Below are 21,902 nucleotides of genomic sequence, written 5' to 3'. Positions count from 1 at the left end.
TTCCCGCTCAGTGACAGTGTCTATGTGTGCCCTGCGACTGGCTGGCGACCAGTTCGGGGTGTAGTCTGCCTTCGCCCATTGACGGCTGGGATAGGCTCCAGCAACTCCCCGCGACCCTATATAGGATAAGCGGTTTGGAAGATGACATGACATGACAATATTACTAATGCTAATAACAATAATAACAATGATCATATTAATTAATAACAAGTCATGCAAAGTTTAAAGCAATCAACATGCTAACACAGTAACACAACATCCAACTAGGATTAAAAACCTGACATATAAAGTGAAAAGAGAAATGGCATTAGACTATTAATAGCAGGATAAAAATGTGAGTTTCCGAACGGTCGGAATGACCCAGTGTTATACTCCGAGCGTATTTCCTAACGCACTTATTTCTGAATGCATCCAATATACAGTATGTCCATGCCGTATACCCGTTTTGGTGCCCCCTGGAGTCCCTAGCACCCTTAGCCTCTGCCTATACGGCCTAATGGGCGAGTCGGCCCTGTGCAGGTGTGTACATGCGTGTGTGTGTGCTTGTGTCAGAACATATCAACACACGGAACCTCCCGTAGTAGTTTTGCCATTGTTTTATATGTACCTGTCCAAGAGTTGGTTTGTTGTGAGTATTTATTTTTAGTAAAGCCTTCTGTCTCTCATGCTCTCAACAGAAGCAGACAGAGTGTGTAACCAGCAGTGAGTTTCTGACATCTCTGAAGTCATCCAGACAGGGTGACTGCCCTCCACCTCAACGTGCAACCGGTTTTGCAGCCGCCTGTGTGGAAAGCTGCTCGCTAGACCGACATTGTCCTTCCCCCAGGAAGTGTTGCTTCAATGGATGTGGTCACACTTGTCAAACACCAGCCAATCTTTACAAAGGTGACCCCCACCTAATTGATGTTCTTGATTCTGCCCAGCCCGGTTTGTTAATTAAAAGTCATTTATGTTTTAATATTTGTGCATTTCCAATGGGTAAACTAAAAAACAAAACAAAACAAAAAACATTACAACTGTTAGTATGATAATAATAATACACAGTAACAGTGATTATTAAATATTCAGTTTTGTGATTTCATATGAGTACTTAAGATCAGAAGTTGTATCAAATCAAGTTTAATTCAGATTTGATCTACATTGCGGTGCGGATGTTTGTTTGTCTCTGTGTGCCCTGCGATTGGCTGGCAACCAATTCAGGGTGTCCCCCGAAGACAGCTGGGATAGGCTCCAGCACGCCCGCGACCCTTGTGAGGATAAGCGGTATGGATAATGGATGGATAGTGCTCAATTGGCAGCAATTTACATTTGATAGAAAACCCCATTTAATATATTGAAATGTTTTTATCACTGTCAGAGTTGCATGTCGTCGCTGTCCTGTGAAAAACACTTGCAGTAAGTCAATTTTTTTCAATTTTCTTATTTTTACGTGAATGGTGTTTCCACGTTGCAGACATCACATTGTGAAAATTGAAACGTTTTCCAAAATTGGACAGAATTGTTTTTCACAGGACAGCGACGATATGTTATAAATATGTCTTATCTGGCAGATGCATTGTTTTTATATCCAATTATTTTCAGGGTGTAATGTAATGTGATGTAAAAAAAAAATGCTGTTATGGCAACAAATGTTCAAGCCATTGTGCAAGATGGCAATGATACTTTGCTAATGAATACTACACACCCACTTAGCACTACCTGATGAAATGGGACCATTCCAAATGTTACTATGTGAATTACAAAGCAGTTATCACATGTTTGACCGGAGTTGTGGCAATAATTTCAAAGCAAAAATGTTCTCTTTCTCCTGCAGGCGTTCCTCTGAAATCCCGCAGAGATATGAGCTTTGTGGAAGATTCACTGGGTCGGGTAAAAGTGATGTGGGTGTCGAAGTTCAATGTCAGCATAGAGCCGGTCGTTTACGTGCTCCAGTCACGCTGGAATACGGGCATTCACCCCAGTGAAGATAATGCATCCCCTTGGATCACTGTTGCCATGGTAAATAACCACCAGGCTCTTTTTTCTCATCCCAGGCCAGCCTTTGAGGATTTGATATTGGCAAAGGTTTTCCCTTTTAACAGTTTAACAACCTGAAAAGGTTGTGCAACATATCTTTACCTCATAATTCACTGTGGAGATGATGGACAATTTCCACCTCATCATTCTATTGCTGTCTAAACCTTTTCTTCAGCCTGTCTGACACTTTGCCAATGTAAACTGTTGGTGTGAAGGGGCGTGTGGGTGTGTGTATGTGTGTGTGTGTGTGTGTATGTGTGTACTGTGTATCCGCACGTGTGTGTGCCTGTGTGAGGTTAGGTAAATAAGCAGGGCTTAAAAAGGAACCGCTGGAAGCCACAGTCGTTCCACCGACTGACTCTGAATGACTGAACATTCATTATGGACTTAAATAGATGACGGCTCGTGTCTGAGTGTGTGTGCTTTTGTGTCACTAAGCCAGCTATTGTACACAATGTGAATCTGTAACATTTTCACCCATAAATTGGACAAAAATGTGTGTTTTTTTATTACTATTTCCTGTCTTCATCTCACTTTACTTTCATATATAGCACTTTATTACCAAGGCCAGCATGGTAATGGCGTGATTAGCATGTCTGCCTCGCAGACATGTATACACATCTCATTGCAAAATGTTTTGAAAATAAAGTCAGTAGTTCAAATAGTGTAAACAATACAATGTAAAAACCTTTAACAGTAGAAAAAAATACGTCTACTACAACTGTTTCAGAACAAAAGTCAAGAGAGTCAAACAATAAAAAGCAGCAATGTAACGAAAATACAAATATAACAATGTCAACTTGACAACTATAATACCTTCCATTGCACAATATTTTGAAAATAAAGTCAGAAATTGCAAATAGAGTAAACAATACAATGTAAAAACCTTTAACACTATAAAAAATAAAATACTCAACTATTGTTGATTTTGTTTGGCTGAAAAACCTCTGCCAGAGTACGTTGTCTTTGTGTCCGCGGGGGTGTTTTGGCTTAGGGATCTCCCCCCCTCCTCCTCCTCCCTCAACTTCTTTGCTTGCAGCTCATTGCTCTCTTTAGGGTGAGCGTTTTTTATGTTTGTGTAAATTTGTGGTGTTACCACAGTAGCGGAGCACTTTATTACACAATTCACACTTGGCACTGTCCTTCTGTTCTGTTGTTGTAAAAAAAAGTCCACACCGTGCTCCGCTTCTTGTTTGGCTCTATATTGCTTTAGGTTCGCTCTCTCACCCTCCCGTCGCCCTTTCTGCCAGGGAGGGGCTAAAAGTGTGATTGAGTCACTCACTCTGGCAGAGACTCAGAGAGTAGCAGGGAGGCGCTAGGCGAGAGAGAGAGGGGGGGAGAAGCGGCACTTTGAGCGAATCCCAGGACAATAGTATCGATCCGATCCAAGTACTTGCTTAGTATCAATAATATTGATATTCGGATCGATCCGCCCACCCCTACCACACGCTAACAATTCCGTCCTGTCTCGTCACCGAAAATTAATGTACGTCATGTCATGTTTTCGTCGTCAAAGAGCCACGTTTAGCTCGTCATCGTCTCGTTATCGTCATGAAAAAAAGGGGGCGTTAACGAAATATTTTCGTCATTGTTGGCGAAAACAGCACTGTTCCAAAACATACTATTTTGGTTAATTTGTTTCAAGGCTATAAATTGTATAAAGTGTGATTGTAAATGGTCGTTTGCCTATGACAGGGGTGTCCAAACGTTTTCCTCTGAGTGCCGCATGGATAGAAAATGGAACAATGCACGGACCATTTGGACGTTATTTGAATTTATTATTTTTGTTCTTTGGCATTAAACACACCAAAACCAATCCAATAAAGCAAGTATATAATTTTTGTACACTGTTAGTTATTTTGAGAAAAAAAAAAAAAGATTTGTCACAGATTCCAGTTAGAGGTGAAAAGGCAAATAGTTTTGGATTTTTCAGGAATTGGTGGTGGCCCACAGCCTTGTATCCAGCTAAAATAGATACGCTCCTACACTGAGTAACAGCTGAATCACAGCTCCTTATTCAGAATCCAAACAGCAGCAATCTGTAGTAACCTGATCATTTTTTTCACCTTTTTATTCATTTTTTAATTACTTGAGGATCATTAATGTGAAATGTTCCAAAATTGGAACTTGACACAGAGCAGAAAGTGAATGAAATAGTCTTTGGTTCTGAAACGGAATTAACTTTATTCATGACTCTAGGGAGAAATGTTATTACTCTTTTACTTATAAATAGTTTATTTGTGTATTTTTATATCTAGAAAAGATCTATTCAAAACAGTCTATTTGTAGTAGTATCAGATGTAATGTCATTGGCGTCACATCCATAGGGGTTGTGTGTGTCACCCAGTCCACTTTTTTGACACCCACTGTTTTCACAATGTCTACTCCCAACCTTTTTTAAAGTAGTGTTCCTGGCTGCATCAAAACTTATTTTTATTGTATGATCTGGGTCGGTCAAAATGGATAATTGGCCGTAAATGGCCCCCAGGCCATAGTTTTCACCTCTGGTCTATGATCGGCAGTTGTAGCCAACCTCTCGCCAAAGTCAGCTGGGATAGGCTTTAGCTCACCTGCAATCCTAACGAGCACAAGATGTTTAAAAATATGGAGGTATGAATGGTTTATGTCAGTCCTTTTTGACCAACACATCATCATTAATATTGCCATCTAAATATTCATCACTGTGATGTGAAAATCGCATATCACACTCTTTGATGATTTTCAACTTTTTTTGTTTCTGTGTTCTCTTGCATGTTCTGTTAAAACTAGGTCGCCTTACACAACCACTGAGAAAAGATTTTTATAGAACTGTATAGCTCTTTATTATGAGTATTTCCATTTGTTGCCACAACTGTCATTAAGTACATACTATACTTCTTATTTATGCCACACCTCTCCCCATTTTATTTGTATTTGAGACAAGGTGGCATGGCTCAGTGGTCAATTGATAGTCTACCAACGCGAAGGTTGTGGGTTCGATCCTCTGCCCTTGTGACCATGTCGAAATGTCCTTGAGCAAAACACTGACCCCTAATTTGCTCCCAGTGGACCTAGCAGAGACCTACATGGTACCAGCCTCGCATTAGTTCCATGAGTGAGTGAACGTGAGGCTTTGTTAAAGCACTTTGGGCACCATATGGTATAGATAAAGCGCTAAAAGGCAATTTAAGTGATGACATCATTTTGGTTTGATGAATCAAGTGTTGACAACCTAGGACTATGAATGGTTCTGAGCAGATGACTAACATTAAGCGTATATTCTCACTGAACTGAGTCTGATTTATTATTGTGTGGATAATATCAAAAGCTGTTAAACTATGAATTGCACTGATTTCAATGTATAATGTACATTTATACATGTTTTAAACAGCACGTCTTGCAGCCAACTCACAACAGAGGACACACCCTGGATTTGGTTATAACCTATGGCTTGTCTGCTGGTGTGTCCTCTGTTGTTGACTTGGCAGTGTCAGACCACTACTGTGTCTATTTTAACATCGCCAGTTTTAACCATCTAGCAGTCCCGGTCAGAACAGTGAAGAAACGCTACCTATCTTCTGAGGTGGCAGCAAATTTTATCGAGATCTTAAAAAACACTCCTGCTGACATTTTACCTGCACCCTGTGATCTTATTGTTGACAATTTTAACCTACATCTTAAATCATCATTAGATTCAGTAGCTCCACTTTTAATTAAAACAACAAAAACAAAGACTGTACCCCCGTGGAGAAACAATGCTATCAAAATATCAAAGAGAAAATGCAGGAGTGCAGAGAGGAGGTGGAGAAAAAGTAAACTTACAGTACACTATGAAATTTTATGCGAACAACTGAAATCTTACAATAAAACAGTAAAACTGGCAAGATCTTCCTATTTCTCAAACCTCATTACAGTCAATAAAAACAACCCCAGGGTTCTCTTCTCCACCTTTGAACTTTTAACTAGTTCTGATTTTAATAAGTCCCCACAGAGACCAACAGATGCTCTCTGTGAGGACTTTGCAGACCACTTCAGAAGTAAAATCGATGACATAAGATCCAGTCTTTTAGCCCGTCAAAACACAAGTTTTAATAAACCCGGACAATCATATTTACATGAGGAAACACTGGAAAGTTTTGCCCTGGTTGATGCAAGGACACTTGTTCGAGTTTTCTCCCAGGTAAACCCAACAACCTGCCTTTTGGATCCAATTCCCACATTTCTTTTTAAGACATTTTATGGATTTTTTGAAGAACAAATTTTAAATATAGTCAATTGCTCTCTTCAGACAGGCGTCTTCCCAGCTGCCTTTAAAACGGCGGTGGTGAAGCCCCTTCTGAAGAAGAGCGGTTCTGACCCGAGCGTTTTTAATAACTACAGACCCGTATCCAACTTACCGTTTTTAAGTAAGATTTTAGAAAAACTGGTTTTCATCCAGTTGAATCATTTTTTAAATACAAATAATATTTTGGAGAAATATCAATCTGGTTTTAGGATGAACCACAGTACGGAGACTGCTCTTTTAAGGATCTTAAATGATATTAGGTGCACTGCAGACGTGAGAAAACTCACAGTCTTGGTGCTACTGGATCTAAGCGCTGCTTTTGATACAGTAGATCACCAAATTTTATTAAATAGACTTAAAAATCTAGTGGGCATCTCTGGTACTGTTTTTGACTGGTTTTATTCCTATCTCACAGACCGATATTTCTTTGTAAGTATGGATACTTGTTCCTCTAAAACTCATGAAATTAAATGTGGGGTTCCTCAAGGTTCGATTTTAGGCCCCTTACTTTTTAATCTTTATATGCTTCCCCTCGGGGATGTCATCAGGGGACACGGCATCAGCTTTCACAGCTATGCTGATGACACGCAGCTGTATATTGCCGTGTCTCCTGATGACACAGGACCCATTGATACCCTTTTAAATTGCATTTTAGATATCAAGTCATGGATGGCAGATAATTTCCTACAGCTCAATGAGGACAAGACTGAGGTCTTAGTTATCGGTCCCGAAGGTCAGAGAGAGAAGCTTTTACCAAAACTACACATTTTTAATCCCTCACACTGTGTGAAGAACCTTGGCGTCATTTTTGACTCTGAGCTCAGTTTTATTCCTCATATTAAAAATGTAACCAAGATTGGTTTTTATCACCTTAAGAATATCGCCAGAGTCCGCCCGTTTCTCTCTCAGGCTAACACGGAAGTGCTGATGCATGCCTTTATTTCCTGTCGTTTAGATTACTGTAATGCCCTGCTCTCTGGCCTCCCGAAAAAGAGCATTTCACCACTGCAACTACTGCAGAATTCAGCCGCTCGGGTGCTGACGAGAACCAGAGGGCGGGAGCACATTACGCCAGTTTTGAAATTGCTGCATTGGCTCCCTGTGTGTTTCAGGATCGATTTTAAAGTACTTTTATTAGTTTATAAATGTGTTAATGGTCTTGGGCCATCTTATTTATCTGATTTGCTTTTATCATACCAGCCCTCGCGGATCCTGAGGTCCTCTGGCGCCGGCCTTTTATTTATTCCAAGGGTGAGGACCAAAATGCATGGCGAGGCTGCATTCAGCCATTTTGGTCCTCACCTTTGGAATAGCCTGCCAGAGGATGTCAGGTCTGCAGAGACTGTTGATATTTTTAAGAGGAAGCTCAAGACACACCTTTTTAGTTTGGCTTTCAACAACTTTTAAATAATTTATCTTTTCTTTTGATTGAAGATAATTCTATGTTTTGCTTTGAATGTTTTAAAGCACTTTGAGTTGCATTTTTATGTATGAAAAGTGCTATATAAATAAAATGTGATTGATTGATTGATGTATGTGTGCTTTGTGGAAACATGTTGTTTTACCTTGCTACTCATTGCTACAGGAGAGGAACATTCCTAAATCCCAGCTCGTCATAGGGAGCCGTTATAACACAGACGTGGAACCGTGCATGTTATTGTTCATACTTTGTATGTGTTTGCATTTTTAGACCCTTTCTGAGGATGCGCTACTGTCAGATCTGAAACCTCAGCGTTGGTATCAGTTCAGAGTGGCAGCAGTAAACAGTCAAGGCAGCAGGGGCTTCACCACACCAAGCAAGCACCACATCTCCAGTAAAGGTCAGACGAGCACACTGGAAACACTCAAGTATTTCACACAGAGAGCATTGAGCTGTACTTTACTCAACTGATAGTGAATCTCAATGATGTTTCTTGAGACACTGAGCAACACAGCTAGCCCTCCTTCATTTATGCCAGTGCATGAGGGATATTGTAACTCTCTGACAGACAGAACTAACAGAGGCACTTTACCCTTTTTGCTGGTCTGTCCTCCGTCCTTGTTCATCAAAATAATCATTCTCCGACCCCGTCTTTCCTCGTTTTCGTCCTTACATTCTCTCGGTCAGCCCTCGCCCCCCCCTAAAAAAAATTAAAAAAGTCTGTGCACTCATAAACATTATTTAAAGCTCATTAACTGGCTAATTTCCTATGCACACCCACTTACCAGCTGGCAGTATCGTGAGTGGATTGAACTGTTTACAACTGTTTAACCAAGGTAGCATTTAACTGTCAACTCAAGACCGTTGTGATATGATCAGAGCTGGGCACTTGAACCTTTTTTGCCGGTCCGGCCGCGACCCTCCACCCTTGACCTGGGTACCCTTCCGGCCGCGACCCTCCGGCCATATTCATAAACATCATCGGCCCCCGCCCCATGCGCCAGTAGTACTTACCCAACTGCGTGCTTACTTGCATTGCGAGCCCCGGGGTTGGATTTGTCGTATTGTATAATTATTTGGGTCCAACTGGCGGCCAGAAGTCGCAGTCAAGTTACTTATTTATTTTGCACACTTCCCCTCCTTCCCGGCCTTCAAAATAAAAGCATACCAGCAAACCACTATACACTGCAGGTTTGCTATGGCATATTTCCGGAAGTAGGGAACGCCAGAAAAAGTGCATGAACGCCACCTTGATGTGCTAGCATCTGAATATACTCATGGACACAAATTGTTTTCAAACAAGTCGGGGGGCGTCGCTTCAAAAAGACAGCGTATAGACAGCGATATCGTGCCTGCTACAACCATAAAGGGACCGAGATGACTAGACGACGTATTTAATTTGATTGCGAAAACGATCTGGAAGGTGGCGATTAAGGGGGAACGTGGGTGAGTAGCTTGTTTACTTTGAGTGATGGGACTTTACAACAGCAGCAACGAGCTGCGTGGCTATCTCCGTGTGGGAAACTGTAAGTCATCGCAACATGTGAGACAGCAACGTGCACTCAAGCGTGTTTGTATTTCCTTATCGTCACATCACGTAACCCGCGCCTCCCACCTGCAACTGAGGCATATCATTACAAGAGGGGGCGGTGGGGCAATACCACAATCCCTATAATAGCAGTTGTCACTCGCGCAGACGCGGGAGTAGAAAGAAGCCTAAAAAGAAGCCTTTCACTGAGTAGGCTGAGATGATTTTTGGCCGCCTCGCGAGCACATCACACGCATGAGGGCCGATTAGTGGGCCAAACTAAAATCAACTTCCGGCCATGCTTAGTCCAGCCATTTTTTAAAAATTTGTCACCCCCCATCCCTCCGCCCCAAAAATGGGCATCCGGCCGGGACGGAGGGTCCGACCGGCCCGGCCCGGCCCAGGGATGGACTGCCCAACTCTGGATATTATGATGATGATGCGGTCTGGAGCAACCCTGGAGACATCACGAGAATATTTAAGATTGCGTAATAACGCAAGACTATAGCCTTTTATTGCAAAACGTTTGCATTTTAACGCAAGATGTTTCCAGTTTTTATTGCATTTTGCAATAAAAATAAGTATTTCAAAATAACGTAATGTTATTTTAGGGGGAGAATGAACGTCTTCCACTTCTGGGTCATAGCTTTCCATGTAGGCAGAGCTGGCATGACCCATCGGGTTTGGATAGATTTTTACATGAACCGTCAGGTTTGGTTAGATTTTTATCATCTTGAGATGTCCCAGACAAGGACATTAGGGATAAGGTTTGTCCCCATTGTTAACAGTTAGTTAAGCCTGTGAGAACAATACTGCATGGAGAGAATGCACATGAAAAAGAGCACTCTACAGTGTTGTGCAGGCTTAGTCATGGCTGCTCTGCAGTATCACGGAAGAGAACAGTGTTTTTTCTTTTTAAAAGAACCCAACACAACACATCAGCCGGTACTTGACCCAGTTCGGGACGAATAGAGGGACGGATGAAAACCCACTTCAATCCTTGCTTAGTCCGTCCTTTCTAAAAGACTTCACGACCTCTGTCCGTCCAGCTGCTCATTTTGTGGACCATTCTATCCCTGGGACGGAATGCTCATCTCTGGGAACTGAGGAACTTTTTTCTCTTTGACTACTTGAATAAAATTAAAGTAGGTTTAAATAATCTGCAAGCCCATGAAAGACACAACACAAACATACTGTATACATTATGCTAATATTCATCAGACTCTGTTTTTATATGGTCTTATTGCTGTTGTGCTATAATTAATGGAAAATTGTCTGCATTTGACTTCAGGGTAACAGGACCTCTTTAAATCTTTTTTTCTGTTGAAACTTTGTCTGCAGTTTAATTGCCAACCAGAGTATAAACAAAATTGGAATTCCTGCATGAAATTCTTCTTCTCCTTAACTTTTGGCCTTTCACCGTATTCAAGGAATAGTCAACATGTTCGGAAAAAGGTTTTATTTGCTTTTTTGCAGAGACTCAAATAACAATATTGATACCACTCTCACATCTGTCCTTCATACATGAGAGGCTCTTTAGCATAATGACTAGAGACAGCGGTAAGAATCTGTCTGTTTTTAAACTAGGGGAAAACAAGAGGACTGCCCTTAAATGTTCTTAATGTGGTCTAATCACTTGTTTCATTCTTGAAAAACTGAAGTGTGAAAATCTACCATTTTGTTTATATTTGTGCATGACCAATATATATTTCAAACCTCTTTAACATTTGCTCAGAGCAAGGATAGTGCTTCAGCGGTCTCCCTTGGCTTGAAGATGATATCTCCTGTTGATCTGTTGGCTTCAAACTAATTTTGTGCATGCATGTGTGTGTGGGGTGTGTGTGTGTGTGTGTGTGTGTGTTAAATTAGGGTTTTGGGTTAAAGGTTAAAGACACACACAGTGACATTCCAAAAATACCATCTGATAGCAGTCAGAGTTGTGTGTTTCTAGTTTATTGGACTGATTAGTCAGAGGCTCGGGGTCATGGGTTACAAATCAGGAAGCTAGCAGATGTCAAACTGGTTCCTCCTGTGATTTGGGTCTTCTAGCGTGACCTCACCGGTCGACAGTGCCGCTTGCCTTTGGTAATCACAAGAGAATGTGGATTGCAGAACTCATCTTCTTGTAAAATACTGGACCAAAATCCATCTGGCTGAATGGGAACAAAATAAACAAAGGCCTTCGAGAAACAGTTAAACATTTTGTAGGTATGCACACAGAAACAGTCCAACAATTCTAATATTAGACTTTGGCCTGTGCATAAAGGCCAACCAGGCAAAGTCTTTGGCCAGTGGGAGGCCTGCCATGGGGGATGTGGTTCTAATCAGATACTTTTTGTAGTTGTAATCAAATAGCACGGGCTACGAGGGACTAACGAGACACAGGCTCTTTGTTGAAAGAGAGACGACCTCCCGATTTGTTCTTAGAGGCAAATGTAGACTTGCAGTGGATGTCTTTGGTCTACATTGTGGTAGCTACTGAAAGAGTTATTGTTATGCTTCTCCAGTCTCGCTCACCTTTGATGCTATTAATCGGATTGGCTGTGTCGACTCCAATGAGACCAAGAGGAAATTGGCCTTTTCCCCTCTGCTTATCCTGTTCAGGGTCAAGGCATGGGCTGGAGTCTAGATGTTGAAGCTTTCATTTTATGGTAATACTACAGATTGATGCATATTGATAGTTAATGTTCAACATACTGGGCCCTATTTTCATTCCGGGCGCAAGTCGAGCGCAAAGCGCAGTCTAACTGTGCGCATTAATGGGGTTTTCTTTCTTTTGGTATTTCGCTTGACTTTGTGCCTATAAAAATGGGTGTTTGCGCCTTTGTGTGACATTGTGGGATCGACCGAAGTGTTTTCTCGGCCAATGCTTGCTGTGTCCTTAATTTGCATCAAAATCAGGGCGGTATGGAGCGCACACCAGAGTACGCCGTGCTTGACATGCTGAAACAGAAATTAGACTCACTGGAGTTCGAGCAAGACATTACTGTAAACTGTAATATCTCCACTTTCGGGTGATGTAGTCGGCTGTGTGTGTGGGTAAAGGCCCAAACGAAATGTGGGTATTTTGCTTGAAAGACAATGCCCTTCTCTCTCTCTCTTTCTCTTGCTGCAGACCCGTCACCTCCAGAACCTCCAATAAATATTCGAGTGCGCAACCAAACTCTGGGTGGGATGACTTCACAAGTAGGATCTCACTTCACAGAAAGGTACTGAACAACCTTAATCACATAAATTGTTTTTTTTCCTAGCTGGTGCTGTTGATAATTATATTTTCTGTGCATTTGATCAGTAGTTATATTCATTTAATAAATCCATCAATCTAATCTTCAGTAACAGTTTATTAACAGACTCACTGTATACTCTAGTTTCCCTTTCAAAATAAACATGTAAACATTTTAAGCTGCCACTGCCCATACAGTGACAGAGAGGTCAAGAACAGGTTACAAAAGCCACAATGAAATCAGAAGACAAACCAAGAGCAATTTCACTGCAACATCAATTTTTTCCAACTGTATTTTTGATCAACAAAAACAGGCCATAACCAGACAGACAAACTCCATGCTTCATACCGCTTACATACCATAAAACAAACACCATAGAACGGAAATGCAGAGACAAGGACCCTATTCAGAACCACAACAGAAAAAAGCAACCGAGACACAAAACACAACCCCTTAGAAAGGGAGAAATAACTAAGTTATAATAATCATTCACATTCTTCAAAACTGGGCATCAAATTCATTTCCCTTCATGACCTGTTCATTGCAATGTTGAAAAACATTTCACTTTCCTAAACCAGTGAGGTTGCTCGTAGCCTTTTCTTTAAGCACTTGGCCTAGGGAGGGTGCTGGATTCAAGACCAGTTTTGGAAACTGCTTGCTGGAGGGATGTTAGTTTGACTCCTTCTGAAAATCTTCCCATCCCCAGGATCAAAAAAGAGATTTAATCTTTTTTCAATCAAGTACTGAACTTTCTTGTTGTGTACTGGGAGTTGGTTGACTTTTATCTATGCCGTGTTTTGACATCTTGCCCTCTCTTTATAGGTCAGGGGGAGGTGGGATCACTGTGGCTGTCTTAATACACTGGGACCCCCCTCGGGATGGAGACTTGCCAGTTCACAACTACAGAGTCACGTGGATGTCTGGACATAGGACACGAAAACATACACACACAGCACATGCAAACACACATGAATTACAGAACAACATGCGCACACAGTTTACACAGCCACATGCGCACCAGGAGAGTAAAAAAAGGAGCAACAGCAGGGTGACTCAGGGGGTAAGGAAATGTTTCCTACCTTTATTCACACTAATAGGACAATGCAGTGATAGACAGGAGGGGCAGAGGAAGTAGCTGTAGTAATGTGATTACGTTACATCTGAGTTTGTTTGCTCACGAATAATGCTTGAAAATGACCATGGCTCTAGGACAGTGTCAGTGTATGACTTGTACAGTCAACGAATTGTACGCCTTTCTTAGAGATTTTTTACGTACAATGTCTGTCTCAATGTCATAATATCTATTTTGTGGTATAACCTGAACATTTTTCTGCTCGTGTGTTTAAGGTGTAGGCTATTACAGCACACGGATAAACTACATGCAGTACAGTTAGTGACAGATACATACTGTGGATAGAAATAATTTCATATATGAAGAAGCGAATGACGGCACCCACTGAACTATTCCAAATTGTAATGTATGTAAAATGTAATGTATAGTCTTCAAGACTTTCTACAAATTTTCAGACTTTTTTTTTAAATTGAAGTTCTGTGTACAGTATATTGTATGTTCAAAATACAATTGTTTTCAGTCAGACAAACAAATATAGGCCTAAACTGTGTCCAAAGTGCTAAGATAACATATTGGTCTGGTGCTATAGCACCGACATATCATGACAACTCAGCCACGTAAATTAGCTGGATCCAGAGTGATTTGACTTTTCCGCAGTCTGCTTTTTTCTGAATTGTATTGAACTCAGATTAGCACAAGGGAATGTTGCATTGTGTCAGTCACATAGTGACATTGTTAGTCACAATGAGCTTGTTTGGAATGTATGGATGACATACAGTACAAGTAATTGAGTGAATGCAGGAGCCAAAACTCTGGCAATTATTAGCAACACGTCTATCTGTAAGTCATGAAGTAAGAAAAGCGCTTGTTTTTTTGCTACAATTTTCTCAACATATATGTCAGTTTTCTTAACTTCTGGTGCAGTATGTTCACTAGTTATAATAAGGTACATTGGTACTTTTTATAACAATTGTAGGTGATTTTAATTCAAGAGTTTGAAGTTCTGTCAGCAGGTGCACGCAAACAGAATCACAGTACAGTATGACCTCCAAGTTGAAGGCCCCAAAGGTTTTATACATTTGGAAGTAATAAATTGTAAAAAAAACAATTTTGTCTGAAAATATGGCTTGAAAGAGATTTCAAACCATCGTCATGTGTGATGTCACGCAAGATGTTAGCAAATCTTGTGAGAATTTTGCACAGTGAGCATCAGCGAGACCAATTAACTCCACAATTAAGTGTATTTTGCCTGGTCTTTCACTTCTCCATTGCGTCTGTCAAACATCTTTGACGAGGGAGTAATTTTACTTAGTTGTAGTACTATGTTATGTTCAACATATAAATATTCTGAAAGTTTAGAATGTTAAAATGGTATTCTTACATTGGCTGTACTTACAATAAAACTTTTATAATCATGACTTTTGAGTATGGAACAAATTAATTCACTTATTTCAGATTAAAAACAATTGAAATGAAATTAATAAAATTTGGAAGTCAACCAGCATCATGGACCATATTCTGTTTAACTTCCTCTTCAGAAGGGTATGACAGCTCTCACATTATAGTTGGAAATAAACATGTCCTTATACAGTATCTGATAAGGAACACAATATTGATGATTAGCGAACATGAGGAGGGAGATTATTTGTTGTGCTTGGTATCATTACCCCCCCAGAAAAAGCCAAAGGAAAAAACAAAACAAAACAATTTATTAGTTACTTTTTCAGATGCACTTTGTACTTTCGAGGTATGGCAAGGTCTTGTGAAATATGCAGAAGTCTCATGTAACATGCAACAGGCATTCAAACTTGAGTTCTTTGTGTGATTCTTGTGAAAAAAAAATGGAAAATTTGAATGAATCACAATTTTATACCTGTCAGGAGGTTTTGTTGCTTATATTTTGATAATTAACCTCCAAGCATAATGTACCGGAGCTTTAGACTCAATATATATGGAGCTTTAGACTCAATATATATGGACATTCTTTTCAAGAGAAATATAAAAATTAAGAACATAAACACGAAGGTTTCAAGCCTTTTAATGCAAGTTTGCTCATATGGAGTTAGGTATCTTAAGTAGTGATGGCGATCCCAGACCGAGCCCGTTGGAGCCATTTATCTTTAGTCAGGTCTTCTGTTCTGCTTGGCTGGCAGGTCTGGAATTTAAAGGAGGCCTCTTAACAAGTGTTTTTTACTTGCAGCTGCAGCTACTTACTAGACACATGTACAAAGAGACAGGAGCATCACAACAGGTAGCAGCAAGAACAGCGGAGACACACATTGTGTAATATGATGGTCATTTAGTGCCCATCACTAAAGATGATGAAGCTAATTCTTATGTCTGGTGGGATTTTATGCAAGTTGTGGATATGCATCATTAAACCTGACGTATAAAAGAAAATTGAAGGAAGCTTCCTCAAACATGAAAAGATCTGTGGAATAAGTAGTTATGAATGTACATTGGTTTCTTTAATATAATATCCTCTGACATTACACACTAAAATAAAATTCCAGGCTTTTCTTTTTGAATGTCACATATATAAGCGCGCACACGCACCCCCACACACACACAGTTGTACAGGCCATATGTTTTATCTATCTTGGTTGCACTAGAAATACTTCAACCTTGTTTTCTCTGCTAGTCACCAAGGAACTGCTTTTAACTCAGGTCTCTGACATTTTGCCTTACACACACACACACACACACGCACCCCCACCCACGCACACATGAAAGTGTTATCGTCTAAACATCTTTGTTGTGGCTGGTTCAGGTCCACATAGGCAGACAGATTTGATTGACTAAGAGTCAGTAATGAGCTGTCAGTCAGAAATCGGTCTAATGCAGAACAGGTCGTGCCTGTCAGTCAAATGGGAGGGCACACACATCTTTCACTGTGTGAAGAGGAGGAGAATATTGAAGAATATGAAGGCGGTGTGGATGATGAATATAACATTCACAATGACTGTGGTGGTTTTTGAAGCCACAGACCTTTGGCACAATTTCCATAGGACACCAGTCAGGGACCTGAAAAAACAGACTAAATTCCGTTTTTTATCATCTTTCCATGTTTATGCTGTGTTATAGGTGCAGTGTGAGCTCTGGCTACAGGGTCTTCGCCCCGATACTTCCTACTTCCTGTCTGTTCAGTCAGTAGCCTACTGGGGTCAGAAGAGACTGAAGAGCACAAGAGCCCACATTGTCTTTACTACTGTCCCTTGTCAAGGTAAATTGTATGATATGTTTTATTAATGGCTTGACTTGACTCACTTTGATGTTAATGCCTGAGATGTATTATAGGATGGTACAATAAAATCCCATAGAAGAGCTTAGTCAAAACTACTGTCTTTCCAAATACGTGGGGGAAACGTGGGGTGCCTTATTTTTGTGTGTTAGCATGCTGCTTCCGGGTTGGTAAAGTACAACAAAAGATGTTTTGGGCGTAGGAATTGTGCTGAGAACATAAATTCAGGTATTCATTTTGTATCCCAAGGCTCGCCAAAAATATAATGCAGGGTTCTTCCTTGGCCCATGCAACATTTCTCCACAAAATTTCATAAAATTGTGGGACTTGTGCTAAACTGGTACGACAGCACTCTTCATTCTTTTAATTAAAGTGGAAGTCAACCCAAACATTTATTTTTCAAGAATATTTTCTATGCAGGCTCACTAGTTGAAACAAGGCATTCTGATTGATACTGCGTTTGTGGAATTTGAGTTAAGCAAAAGCCACATGTTTTTAGCCATCTCAATGGCGGCCATTTTGTCACTTCTGGCGACTGAAAATGACACAGAAGTTGCTCAGGGCTCTGATAATGTCCGGTCATGGCTCAGCTTCAGAAAACAGGTGAGCTGTGATTGGTCGTTACCTGAGCCCTGAGCAACTGTGATGTCATTTTCAGTAGACAGAAGTGACAAAATGGCCGCCTCCTCGGAGATGGCTAAAAACGGGTTGATTAAATCTTATTCCACAAACCCCTAGTGGGCCTGCATAGAACATATTCTTGAAAAAAATATATGTTTGGGTTGACTTCTTTAAGATGCAAGAAGCCAATGGGCAGACTGGACTGTACCATTTCAGTTTTGGGGGGCCTCGGGCAAACTACCGTGATTGTGCATCAAAAAGTACCTTTCGCTTTCACACTCTCACACTTGCCAGATGTGGTTTTAGCAAAACTGACACTTTCTACAGTCAAACACTAGATGCCTACACATGAGTCATCAGAGAAATGATCTGATTTGCCACAAGAACAAATATGGATAAAAGAAGCAAAAAGAAAGACAGAAAAACAAAGAAATGAAAAAAAAACAACAGAGAGGAAAAAGTGAGCGCAATAATTTAAGATGTGTTGCTGTCAAAATTCTGACAGAGTAAAACAAGTTACAACAAGTATGAATAGTTCTAACACACTGGGTTGTAAGAATACAGTATAATAATGTTGTATGCCATTTTTTGGAAGAAGCCCGACCTGACTGAGAGCTCTTATATGTATTAAATATTTTTAAATTTTAATACCGTGTTTCATGCCATTAATTGTCACCCTCTATGAAGTTCACAGCACCTTACACTTAGTCATACATAATTGAGTTGATGATATTGCAGCCGAATTTGTCAGCATGCTCTGGTTCCCTCCATGTTTCTAAGCTCACTCGCACATGCAGAGCGTGGAAGGTGGCAAGTTAATAGTCGTCGAGGCAACAGAGGCATTTATAGGTGACCCGTCGGTCAACGCAGCGTAGGATTAAATGCCAGCTGCAGCTCAATTATCCAGCCATGGAGCAACAATTTAATATGGAACATGTCAGCATTTATATTTCATAAAAGTAACCATATATGACATTTGTGGATGAGGCTGGAAGGTCAGATGAAGCCAATTAGTGTCACTGAATGAACAATAATGAAGTCTAGTTTGCACTTTTACCACTACTTTGCAAAGGTGACGCATATGTTCATAAACCGCATGAATGGTATCACAAAATGTACTGTATTGTTGTTTTATCAAAACAATACTTGCTTGAGAATGAAACGTGGCTGACGTAGCGCATTCAAAAGCAACATCGCTACATTATTTGAATGAAGAAAGTTTTTGAATGTTTTTCAACTTTATTACAAGTTAAGTGAGTCAGTTGTACATTTTAAAAACATCCTTTTTCCCCATCCCCTCTCAATTCCGTAGATTCTGCCAAAGGAGAAGACTTCACCAATGAGCTCCCCTCAGCATCTTCCTCTTCGTCGCCCTCCCTGCCCTTATATCATTCCCTCTCATCCACTTCTCCATCCTCTCCTGACCTCCCCCTGTCGTCTTCTCTTCCTCACCCTGAATCCCCTCTTGACCCTGTGATCCCAAGTGACCTTCGCCTGGAGGTTGCTGCCCCCCATTACCGTAGCGGTCAGCTGCAGGTCAAGGTGTTCTGGAAGTGGTCTTACCATGGTGGGTTGATCTAGAAACACACAACTACACAGTATATACACACATATACACCCATTTTAACGTCATAATAATCATTTTCCTCCAGTGGTGCAAATAGAAGTGATTAATTCAACAAACAGACACAAAATAGAATCATCAACAGGCGTTTGTAGTCATACGTCTATAGATTAGTATTATTTACTGAATCTTAATTGGAACCTGATTGTTTAACTTGTATAAAAATCGTCAATGTTCTATACAAGCCCATTAGTTGAAACAAGGCATTCTGATAAATATTGCATTTGTGGAATAAGAGTTAAGCAGCAAAATTGACCCGTTTTTAGCCGTCTCTGTGGGGGGCTATTTTGTCACTTGCTGTCGACTGAAAATGACATTACAGTTGCTCAGACTGACAAAATGGCCGCCCTCAGAAATAGCTAAAAACAGGTGGATTATTAACTCTTATTGCACAAATGCAATATTTATCAGAATGCCTTGTTTCAACTAGTGGGCTTGCAAAGAACATATTCTTGAAAAAAATATGTTTGGGTTGACTTCCCAAACAAAAGTCAACCCAAACATATTTTTTCCTCTTTAAAGGGTAAGTCAACGCTGTAATGTCATTTATATGTTCTATGCGCCTCCACTTGTCTAAACACGGCATTCTGATTAATATTGCATTTGTGGAATATGAATTAAGCAGCAAAATCCACCCTTTTTAGCCATCTCAGTGGGCGGCTATTTTGCCACTTGCTGTCGACTGAAAATGACATCACAGTTACTCAGAGCTTAGGTAATGACCAATCACAACTCACCTTTTCTCTGAATCTGAGCTGACTTCCCTCTTAAAGCGCTACACACTTTTTTTTGGATGTGCAGATTCTCGCATTGACTTAAGCGTGTCACTTTTGCACTTTCATGAAATGTACGCATTCTGGGTGGAGCGACCTTGAAATGAGGGTGTTACCTGTCAAACTGCTCCCAGAGTCTTAGAGAGGAAGTCAACGCAAACATTTTTTTTTCAAGAATATGTTCTATTCACGCCCACTAGTTGAAACAGGGCATTCTGATAAATATTGCGTTTGTGGAGTAAGTGTTAATCCACTTGTTTTTAGCCAACTCTGGGGGCAGCCATTTTGTCTTTTGTCGACTGAAAATGAGCGTCACAATTGCTCACGACCAATCACGGCTCAGATTCAGAAAACAGGTCAGTCGTGATTGGTCGTTGTGAGAAGTTGTGATGTCATGATGTTCAGTTGACAGAAGACAAAATGGCCTCCCCCAGAGATGGCTAAAAACTAGTGCATTTTGCTGCTTAACTTATATTCCACAAACGCAAAGTTAATCAGAATGCCGTGTTTCAACTAGTGGGCCAGCCGGGAACATATTCTTGAAAAAAATATGTTTGGGTTGACTTCCTCTTTAAGCATCTTTACTCTTCCCCAGTCGGGAGGCTTTACTAAGAACCAACACCTCTTGAAGGTGAAACATCATATTGCACATTTTGATTCAATTAACTGCCTCCGTGCTCCGCTAGTTACAGAGCTGCTGCTGACTGGTGCTGGCAGCTTGGTGTCAACAACTGCAGTTACTGTATTGCTATTAATGTTGCAACGGTCCGTTAGATTTTGAATCATTTATTTTTATTTAATATGTGCTGGTTGTTCCTCCCACATTCCAAAAACATGCATGGTAGGTTGATTGGACACTCTATATTGCCCCTAGTTGTGATTGTGAATGCGGATGTTTGTTTGTCTCTATGTGCCCTGCGATTGGCTGGCAACCGGTACTGCCCGATGACAGCTGGGATAGGCTCCAGCACGCCCGCGACCCTTGTGAGGACAAGCGGTATAGGAAATGGATGGATAATGGATGGATGGATGTGCTGGTTGTAAAATCCATGGAAGTGACGCTAGGCAATGTTTAAATAACAGCCGGCTCACTTGCTTTTCTACTAATGGAATAGCTCCAAATATCCATTCAGTCCAGAGTACAGTACTCTGGTTGAATTACATTTATTGTATTTATTAGATACAGAATGCAAATAAAGGGGCACTCCTTCAAAGTAGCCTGTTAGATGAGCCGCGCACGTCACTGGTGACTATTAGTATGGCTTTCTGGTTTACTATGCATTTTAATTTTGCATTTAAAGTGTGACATCATTTTCTAATGGATCTCTATGGAATTCATGTCTCAAAAAAAAAAACTCCACAATCCAACTCCACAAAACCAGCTCTTATATTTGTTATGTTATTGTGAACAAGTTCAGTTTGATCTACAGTAGGTTGCAGGTTGTGTGGCATATTGAAGGTGAAAAGGTTAAAATCCTTTTTTTATGACAAAAATATTGTGCTTTACTGATGCCTGATTACTCTATGAGTAATTCCTTCATGTTTGTAAAAGCACATTGACTGTGAATGAAACATGGCTCTTTATTGTATTAAAAACATGGTAGCGTAGCAGGAATTTTTGCCCTGAGTTGTTCCTCCTGGCTTCCTCTTCTGATACAATCTACAGTAATCAGCATAGAACAAAATGTAGCTTGAGAAATAAAACCCATGGGAGTGTCGCCACGCTCGTCTCTCCTGTAGATTTTGGCAGCTGGACAGTAGGAGGAGGTATAAAATGAATAACATATCACTTTTGACCATCAGAAAAATGAATGTACAAAAACAGGATTTTGACATGTTGGTTTTGTGACTACTCACTTACAATACGAGCGCTCAATGTCTGTTTTGTTTTGTTATATTTCAGCAAGAAACCGTCACCCTGGTCCATACATTTTGCGGTGGTGCCCACATACCTGCACTGCTAATGTTACAGGCACTGAGGGCACAGCAAGTGTGCAGGTACATTCTCGGGACTGATTAATGATGTGTCAGTGTAGATGTTTTGGTGTTACATATGTGAATGGGAATCTGTGGAAGGTTGGGTTTCAACACCTTAACTCATTTTTCCCATTGGAATGCC

General features: G+C 40.6%; 1 protein-coding gene across 2 annotated transcripts in view; it reads left to right on the top strand.

Annotated features, from left to right (window-relative positions):
* anos1b (anosmin 1b) overlaps positions 1-21,902 on the top strand; it is a 58,552-nt gene that overhangs the window by 32,666 nt on the left and 3,984 nt on the right. The window contains exons 4-11 of one of the 2 annotated variants that reach the window (XM_086047447.1): positions 678-885; positions 1,814-1,998; positions 7,971-8,100; positions 12,344-12,437; positions 13,275-13,512; positions 16,609-16,747; positions 18,699-18,953; positions 21,687-21,781. In XM_086047447.1, coding sequence (XP_085903573.1) covers positions 678-885; positions 1,814-1,998; positions 7,971-8,100; positions 12,344-12,437; positions 13,275-13,512; positions 16,609-16,747; positions 18,699-18,953; positions 21,687-21,781 — 1,344 coding nt within the window. The remainder of the gene's footprint in view (positions 1-677; positions 886-1,813; positions 1,999-7,970; positions 8,101-12,343; positions 12,438-13,274; positions 13,513-16,608; positions 16,748-18,698; positions 18,954-21,686; positions 21,782-21,902) is intronic. The other variant, XM_086047448.1, reaches the window with a different exon arrangement.

Source organism: Filicampus tigris, chromosome 12 (assembly GCF_054856515.1).
Source record: "Filicampus tigris isolate MCC_2025a chromosome 12, RoL_Ftig_1.0, whole genome shotgun sequence".
Lineage (NCBI taxonomy): Eukaryota > Metazoa > Chordata > Actinopteri > Syngnathiformes > Syngnathidae > Filicampus > Filicampus tigris.
Note: the sequence above shows the minus strand (reverse complement) of the source record. Positions and strands in the feature narration are given on the sequence as shown.